General features: G+C 60.0%; 1 protein-coding gene across 2 annotated transcripts in view; it reads right to left on the bottom strand.

Moving 5' to 3' along the window:
• AQP1 (aquaporin 1 (Colton blood group)) overlaps positions 1-8,557 on the bottom strand; it is a 12,144-nt gene extending 3,587 nt beyond the window's left edge. The window contains exons 1-2 of one of the 2 annotated variants that reach the window (XM_011362504.2): positions 7,945-8,547; positions 756-765 (exon numbers count right to left, since the gene is read on the bottom strand). In XM_011362504.2, the coding sequence (XP_011360806.1) occupies positions 756-765; positions 7,945-8,334 (400 nt within the window). In that variant the 5' untranslated portion in view covers positions 8,335-8,547. Of the gene's footprint in view, positions 1-755; positions 766-1,846; positions 2,212-7,944 lie in introns of those variants that run through there. The other variant, XM_023532021.1, reaches the window with a different exon arrangement.
• Between the last annotated feature and the right edge of the window lie 415 nt (positions 8,558-8,972).

The raw sequence follows: 8,972 nt of genomic DNA, 5'->3' as shown, positions 1-8,972 counted from the left end.
GTGTTCTCAGAGCCCATCACAGCAGCCCCTGGCGGGACCCAGAGGGGGCCAGGCCCTACCCAAGCACACACCGCTGGTAGTGGACATCAGGCCTCGTCTCCTCTCACACCTGTTGAGGAAATGCCACCTGGGCTTTTGGTACCTGCCGAGATACCTGGGCGTGGTGGGCATCTGCGTCCAGCTACATCCAGGCCACACTCTGGGGGTACCAAAGCCTCACGTGAGGGGCGAGGCCCAGGCATGGGAAGAGATGGTCAGGGACACTCGGGGACAGTAATAAGAGAAGAGAAGCAAATGGGTGGGAGGACCCAGCTGGACACGTTGCTTCATATCCCAAAAGTCCAGAACATTCTACCTGATCCCTGGCTACATCTAAAACTCCCAAAGCCTGGAGGGTCCTCCTCAGTTAGCTGGCTCCCTCTGTCCCTCCCTCCTTTGTGCCTCCCCCTGGTGCCCCTACCCTCTGTGGCCTTTCCCCACGTCTATCTGTCTTGCCCCTGGTCCAGCGTCTCTCTCCTATTTCTTCTTGGCCCTGCCCACCCTGTCTGCCCCCTCCCTCTCCCTCCCGGCCCAGCCCCTCCCTCTCTCCAGCCACATAGGCCCCACCACCAGCGTCTGGCTGCCACTTGCTCCTGGGCCACTTTTAGTAACATGACTCATGGAAAAGGAAAGGAATGGGAGCTGCCATGAAGTCACTGGAGGCCTCCTCCTGCAGCTCCCGAGGGAGCCCCTGCACCCTCCCCATGAAGGGGTCTCAGGGGCCAGGTGCGCTCACATAGGGGAGCTGGGCCACGTCAGCAGAGGCCCACTCTCAAGGATGCCCAGCTGTGGCGATGCCGGCTGCCTTCTCCCAGGCAGGGCTGGTGAGTCCGAATGAGCCTGAACTTGAACCTCATCCCGAGAGTAGGGGGCTGTGTCCAAGGCAGTAGGGCTGTATGCAAAATCCTAGGTGGGGGGCGCTCTTCCACCCTCCGGACGTTCTCGGCCCCACGCGGAGGCCACCTTCCGAGAACAATTCTCTTCCCGCCTTTGTCTGCAGCTCTGGGTCACGGGGAAAGTGACTCACATCCCTGCCGCGGTGGTGCAGCCCCAGCTCTGGCCTTCCTTTCCTGGCTGACCCCAGAGCTGCACCCTTGGCCCGGCCAGCCCTCTGGGCAATGCCCACTCTTCTCCCCACCCCGAGGTAAGGCCTGGAGGCGGGAGCCCTGCACTAAGGTCTCGACCCTCCGACTTGCTGGACCGTGACCTTGGTTCTTCACCCCGCTGGTCCTCAGTTTCCCCATGTGTAAAATAGATCTAAATGACCCTGTCTAGTCTTCAGAGAGGCCGAGGTTCAAAGGCAATGGGCCTATCCTGAGGCAATGGGAAAGGGCCGGAGGGGCAGGAGCCGTGAGGAGACGTGTGGCTTTGTTCTGGTTCTTTCTCATCTCACCCCCAGGACAGGGGCGCAGGCAGAAGGGGAGGGACCCTCCTGCACCGGGGCATGGAGAGGAGGGTGAGGCTGCCTGATGCTAGGACAGGCTCCGTGGAGGTGAGGCTGGGCCACTGGTATGGATGACCATCACACTCGCATCTGCCACTCCCTCGTTTCTGAGCCTGAGCATCTGAGCGCTCAGCTCAGAGCTCTTCCTCCCGCCTGGCCTCTGCTCTCCAGGGTGGGCCTAATTGCTAGCTGGCAGGAGTCCCGAAATCAGCCCTTCCATGCTGATTAATGGATCCAGCCATTGCTCTAAGTGTCTCCTGCCTCATATGCCCCGCATCCCCACCCGCCCCTCGCAGATGTGGCCTGGACAAGCTTATCCCCTCCTGCAGTTCTTAACCAGGTCTAAGCATCCCAGCCGCTGCTCGCCCCAGAGACACTATTTTTCATGCAAAATGAGCAGGGTGTGTGGGGGGAGGGGGCGGCGGGGGGGGATGCTGGTGCCATGTCAAGCTCTCTGAGTCCACAGGAACAGGCCACCTGCCCTGGGATCTCCAGGATGTCCCTTCCTGACTGTCCAGAGCCCTGAAAACCTGACTGTCCAGAACTACATGGGTTGGTGACCTTCCTCTCCCAAAACCCATCACCACTACCAGGAAGCCTTCCATGGTTGCTTCACACACCCACACACAGGCATCACTCCTCCATGGACATTCATGTGTGCATGTGACTCTGGGTACCCAAGGCTTCGTGTACCTCCATGTGTCTTCGTAGATCAGTGTCTGCAGTATCTGTGGGTAACCACACGTATCCAGGCATGACTCGCCTTTCCCTTAGACGTTAAGAGATTTATTACATATTAATTAAACGACAAGTCTATCAAAAGGCTATAAAAATTCTCAACTTTAAAGCACCCAAAAAAAAAAGCCTAAAAATAAATGACACAAAAAATTGACAGAATTTCAAGAACCTGAATAATCTACCACCAAAGTGAGTTTAACAACCCTCTCTTAGAACCCGATGGAATAAAACAGTCAAAACATATAAATAGCATAAACAGGGAGGGTTTGAACCACATAATGAACAAGTTTGGTTTAAGGAAAATATGTAAAACCCTGCACCCCAAAATTTGAGAATATGTACTTTTTTCCAGCCCATGTAGGACATTCAGACAAACTGGTTGTGTACTGGCCAGATGCAGCTCGGCTAACTCTGAGAATCCCTACCACGCAGGGTCCCATCTCTCACTGAGGTGGGCTCCGGGTGGGGGCGGGGGGGGCATCTGTGTGTCCCACACCCACACACAGGTGCCAGTACTGGCAGCCAAACAGGGAGAAGAAAAGAGGGAGGCCCCTTAAGTGAGATAGGGAGCAGCAGGTCGCAGAGGGTCCTTTATTTGCTCCCAGAAGCCATTTCATCTTCCTGACAAGAAACAATACACAAAACAATGGCTTCCTCCTGCCCTCCCTCCTTCTTTTCCTTACTCCAGGCAGCCTTGGCCCTCCTACCAGGGAAAGGAAGCGGCTCCGCGGAGGAGCCCCCGCCCCACCCTCCGAGAGTCCCCAGGCCTAAGCAGGACCACCCAGACTTGAGAATGCACTCCACGCCCGCGTGTGTGTGTGTCCCCACGTGCCATGGACCAGTGTGCGTGTGAGGGTGGTGTGTGCTTGAGCTGTCCACTTGGAAGCAGCAGAAATGATCGAGGACTGGGGGGCAGGAGGCATGGGCATGGTCCCGCCCTGCCGGGATCTGCTGTGTGACCCCCGTGAGTATCCAGCCTCCGGGCCTCCGTGTCCTCGTCCGCAAAATGGAGGCCTCGGCCCTGACTCTAGCCCGGGGAGTCTCCGGGATTCTTCTCTTCCTGACATGGGACCTGTGCCTTCCAGACCCACGGCCACCCTTCCGAGCAGGATCAGGAAACCTAAGTGTGGGGTCCCTTTCCACAGGCCATCTGAACTGCTGGTCACAACGTGGCACAAAGCCTGTCACCAGCCCCGCTGAACCGTGCACGGCCAGATGCCTGGGAGCAGCCAGCTGCCAGACGGACCCTACCAGCACACCACAAAAGACAGGAGCTTACTGGCGCAGAGGCAGCCGCTTCCCAGTAAAAAGATCCCTTCTTGACTCTGCGCAGACAGCTGTCCTGTGGCTGGGGTTTCGGGCACGGAGAGGAGCTGCAAGAATGGGGTATTTCCCAGCCTCGCCACCATCTCTGACTCGGACATTTCAGCCTTGGGATGTACTCATCCCACTGGACTATGGCTTCCGGGTGGCAGAGAGACTGCGCCTCACGTATGCCCCTGTGGGCAAGGAGCCCCTCGGGTCCCTGGGGAGAGGCTCCAGCTGAGGGGACCCTAACTGTGAAAATTTTCCTGCCCACATGTGTAAGTGCGTGGGCTCAGCCTCAGCCATTCCAGAAACCCCAGACCCATTGGTGCTTCCAGAGGACCCATACCCCAGGGAGGCTCTGACTGCATGTCGGGCCCCCAGGGAAGGTTTCCTAAGCCAGTCCTCAGCAGGCAGGCAGAGGACGCATTTGAGATGCCGGGGGAAGCCCCTCTTGGTGAATACTGAAGGAGCACGTGCTGGGTGGGGCCCTAGAGAAAGCGGGGAGCGCTATCTGGGCCCCAGCTCAGGTCGGGGAGGAGCGCAGGGGATTGGCCTACAATGAGCTAAAGGCTCAAGGTGTCAGAGGTGGGGAGGCTGTGGCCTGGGGGGGCGGGGCCGGGCGAGCATCCGAGGGGCCACGCCCCTCTCAGAGCCCCGCCCCTTCAGGTGAGGGTTCCCGGGGCCGGCGAGCCCTGGCTAGGGCCAGGTGCTGGGGTGGGCAACGCGGGGTCGACAGGGCCACGGGTTCCACGGGGGTAAACAGCCTCAGAACTTTCCGTGCTGAGGAAAAGTCTCCACTGCAAGTTGCCCTCCCCCTCATCTGGCTCTGGCTGGAAACAGTAATTACACCTCCTGCTGTGGCACCACCACCCACCCCGGCCCCCTCCCGGGCCGGCTGGGCAGGGCAGGGTGCAGAGAATTCTGGCGTTCCTTTCCCCAGCTCACTCCCAACTCTGGAGGAGGCAGGAGTGGTCCCCACCCCTAGAGGACATGGTGGCACGGGGAACTCCCCGCTCTGTGATCGGGGAGTCTGACACCTAGGGAACCAGGGAAGGGGGGCATTTAGGGCTGAGGTCAGGCCCCTGACACAGTAAGCAAAGGTGTCCCCCGGGTGGTCAAGCCCAGAATCAGCAGGGCTGAGAGAAGACGCCCATAAAAGGAAGGTTCACCCTCTGCCTGAGCCCCCTGAGGGGCTGGAATCACAGGCTCAGGGATGGCCAGGAGTCCAGTCCCCTCCAGGATGCCGTCACTGACCTGAACCCTGAGCCCTCACCACCCTCCAGAGCCCCAACCTCTTGCCGTGACCCCCAGTCTGGCCATGACCCACCACCCCTAGTCCATGACCTCCCACTGCCCCCTAGCCTGCGCCTGAACGCCCCTTCCTAGCCGGGTCTCCACAGTCAGACTCATATGACACCTCCTCCCAGAAGCCTTCCGGACCCTCCCCCCCGCTTACGGTCAGAAGTTCCCTGGCCACCCTGCCATCTCTTATCACACCTGCCTCCTGCCTCGTATCACAGGCAGCTGTGCCTGAGGCTTATCTTGCCCAGACTGTGGGCTTCCCCCAGACACAACCTGCGGGCTCAGCAAGCACACGGCCTGCAGCCGGCCCCATCCTGTGTGCAGGGAGCGTCAGTGAGAGAGCCTGGGGGGGAAACAGGCAAAAGAGCTGGGAATAGCCAGGACTCCCGCACTCATGAGCCAGCGTCTTCCACATCCTGGAGCCCGGCCACACCCTACCGTGTCCCTGTTTCACAGATGGAAACTAAGGCGTACAGGCGAGATAACTGGCCGGAAGTCACACAGGGACGTGGTGGCTGAGCCCCTGCCCCTGAGCTTCTCACCCTTGGCCAGAATTGGGGTTTGGCTCTTAGAATCCGCGGTCAGCCTGTAGGCTGGACAGAGGCCCATGGTCTCTCTAGGCCATATCCAGAGCCCTGACTCAGTGAGGAGAAAGTTCTCCCCACCAGGTCCCCAGAGGACACCCCTTGACTCACCCCAACCACTTCCTGCCACTTCTTCCCCTATTTCCCTCAGAAATCTCCATGCCAATGGCTGGCTCCACCCAGGCCTGGGTCAGGGTGGGGCCCGGGGCTCAGGGGGTTTGGGAGTCTCCCCAGGGCCTAGAGAAAAAAGTGTGCCACCTGCTGGGTGGACTGGTCTCTGTCCTTCTTGAGGCATTGAGGCCACACCCCAGGTCCTGTCGGAATCCCGGTCTAGAATCTGACAGGAGCCCTTGGCAGGCGGGGGACACATTCTGTGTTCCCAGGCCCAGGACTTGTGCTTCTGGACCCTCAACTTCCATCATGTGGACAGGGCAGTGCCTGGCCCCCACCACAATGCTCAGTGCGCTTATTATGATCAGCATGGCCCCACTGGGAAGGGTGATGAGCTCGAGCCCACAAAGCAAGCTTGCTGGAAGTACAAGTGTGGCCCAACAGCCATCAAGACATCTGTGTCCCCTCATGGAGCCTCAGGGCCCTCAGCTCCAAGGAAACGCAGCAAGTTGGCAGCAGACAGGACTTGAAGTCAGTGTGCCCGACCCCAGCCCAGGGCTGGCCCCGAACTAGCTTCCCCTGGCTGAAGCCTGCCCAGCCCAGGCATTGGGGTGACTCTGGAAAAGAGAGGCCAGCGAGAGGAGGAGACACCAGGGCAGGGCATGGCCGGATCAGGATGGCACAGAAGGCGGTGTCCTCCCGGCATCTGCCCGGGATGCCCGTGTCGGAGAGGGCAAAGCCTGCCAGCAGAGGCTTGTCCCCTGTCAACCTGTCCCTGCAGAGGAAGGGTCAAGAGGGGCCCAGAAAGCCTAGGGAGACATAGCTCCCCCCCAACCCCTGACTGTACCCAGAAGGTACCCTGAGATCGGCTGGCTCTGTCCCCACCAGAGAGACTGAGGCTTGGAGGGAAGTGGCCAGCGGGAGTTCTCTGTCCTTTACACCCACCATGGCCAAGTCTTCCCCGACTAAAGTCTAAATTCCAACCTACAGGGTTAATCTTCAATGTTGGGCTGAGCAGCGGTTGGCTCTACAGAGGCCTGGGTGAGGTGTCACTGTGACACAGAAAGTGCTAATCCCCCGGTGGCAGGGCCATGTCCACTGGCCTCTGCACCGGACCTTAACAAGCCTTCCCCAGCTGCAGCACTGGGATCTGAACTTTGGCTGAGAAACCAGAAGACAGTCGCTGTAATCACTTACTGTCCCCACGCCCGCCTGCCCTGTCCAGGGCCCTGCCAGCCTCCTTTCTGCAGCCGTATCCCTCCTCCGTGCTCCTTCCCACCCCTGGGAGAGCACCCCCTCATGTGCTCTGAGACATCCTTTAAGCTTTACTCAGCCTCTCAGGCCAAATTTCCCCCCCGCTGTGGCCCAAGCCAGGTCTGAGTATGCACTTGGCTCAGGGTCTGGAAAAGCCCAGGTCTGCGACAGAGACAACTGCAGCCAACGGCCAATTAGCTGTGCTAAGCGGCCCAGGAGGAATTCTTTTCAGCAGCTGCCACCCAGTCGCCAACATCTGCTTATCATTAGTGCCCCTAACCCAGGCCCCATGTCAGCCAGGAGCAGTAGGCACACGTAGAGAAGCACTCACCGCCACCCAGCTACCCAGCAGCACTGACATGCCCGCAGACACGCTTACAGACACGGACACCCATGGGGGCACGCCGGTTACACGAGCTCGAGACCCACGCGGCATCCACGTGTACTCACTCTTTCACAAACACACACACGAACGCACGTGTCACACCTCTCAGTGCCCAGTGACAGGGAGTGGAGCCCATGCAGGAGGCAAGATGTCCTCACCCTGGCCCACACTGTCATCCAGGAAAACCACCTGCAAACAGCCCAGAAAATGTTTTCTGCCCCAAATCTGAGTCTGATTCCTGGGGCCAGAAGAGTGACAGTGGCTTCTTCCTTGAAGGCAGTTTGCTTGGGGACCTGTGTGAATGTGGGGCTGTCTGGAGGTCTGTGGGGCCCCCCACAGGAGGCCTCCCCACACACTTGCAGACCTGGCTGCAGGCATGCCGGACATCTGTTTGGGGGGGGGCTGGGAACAGGGGGGTAGTTTCCCCAGGGTCCAGGCTGCAGGAGGAGGGAGCTGGCTGCACAGGCAGGGCTGAGGGGTGAGGAGCTGCTGGCCCAAGCGTTAGCTGCCTCCGGAGCTTATTGCTCACAATAGGTGCCCGCAGGGGACATTGGTAAGACCGCTAGTCCCTAGGTCTCAGCTTCCTACAGTGCCTGGCAGGAAACAGGCTCTGGGCTGCACGCGGACCGAGTTCCAGCCCTGACTCCGCGTGACCTCCAGCAACCTCTTGTGCTCTCTGGTCCTCAGCGTCCCCATCTGCACAATGGGTGGAGGATGAGATGGGTGTCGTCTCATCAGCATTCTGGAGCCCCCCGGGCTGGGGGGGCCACCCTACTCACCTCATTGCGGCCGAGAGAGTTGTTGCTCAGGGAGGAGGTGATGCCTGAGAGGATGGCGGTGGCGACGATGGCCCCCACGCACTGGGCGATGATGTACATGACGGCCCGGAGGATGCTGATCTGGCAGCTGAGCAGCAGCCCCAGCGTGACGGCCGGGTTGAGGTGGGCACCGCTGATGTGGCCCACGCTCTGGGCCAGCGTGGCGATGCTCAGCCCGAAAGCCAGTGACACCTTCACGTTGTCCTGAGTCGCACCCGACGTCTGGTTGTTCTTCAAGGGGTAGTTGAAGCCCAAGGCAGAACCAATGCTGATGAAGACGAAGAGGGTCATGGCCAGGAACTCGGCCACCACCGCCCTCCAGAAGAGCTTCTTCTTGAACTCGCTGGCCATGCTGGCAGGGGGCTTGGCTTGAGTCCGCTGCCTGGTGCTTGACTCCCTCTGAGAGCTGAGCCACAGCCTGGGCTGGGCCTATTTATAGGGCCCCTGGGGGAGGAGAGGAGGGGGAGCACAAAGGGAGGAAGGCCTCTCCTTGCTCCTGGCCCGCCCCACACCACACGGGCCTCCTCTCGGAGATGGATGCAGACACAGCTCTGCTGTCGGCCTGCCAACTTTTTTTCCCTTCCTCCTCTCCCCCCTCCCTCCCTCCCTCCCTCCGCCCTCGGCCCTGCCCAGCCCGAAGAGGCAGGCAGGAGGCAGCCACTGCTCTAATAGGCTTTGGGAAATTCCTTCAAGTTGGCCCCACTCAGGGGGCCGGAGAAATTCAGGTGTCCCCGCCCTGTGTGCACAGCTCAGGGGGTACCTGAGAGCAGAGCCAGGCGCTCGGGATGGGACGTGGTGGGTGGGCTGGGCTCAGCGGGTGGACACTGCCCTCCCCGGGGGCAGGTGACATGACCCTGCCAGCCTGACATCCCCATCCCACCCCAGAGTGGCGTAAGTCTGGAGTCCACGAGTCCAGGGGTTTGAGGGGCGGTCTATGTCTCCTGCACCTTAGCCCAGGCCTGGCTACTGGATGTCACTTCAGGGATGTC

The sequence above is a fragment of the Pteropus vampyrus genome, unplaced genomic scaffold (assembly GCF_000151845.1).
Source record: "Pteropus vampyrus isolate Shadow unplaced genomic scaffold, Pvam_2.0 Scaffold75, whole genome shotgun sequence".
Taxonomy (NCBI): domain Eukaryota; kingdom Metazoa; phylum Chordata; class Mammalia; order Chiroptera; family Pteropodidae; genus Pteropus; species Pteropus vampyrus.
The sequence above is the reverse complement of the archived record's forward strand: the minus strand, read 5'-3'. Positions and strand labels throughout refer to the sequence as shown.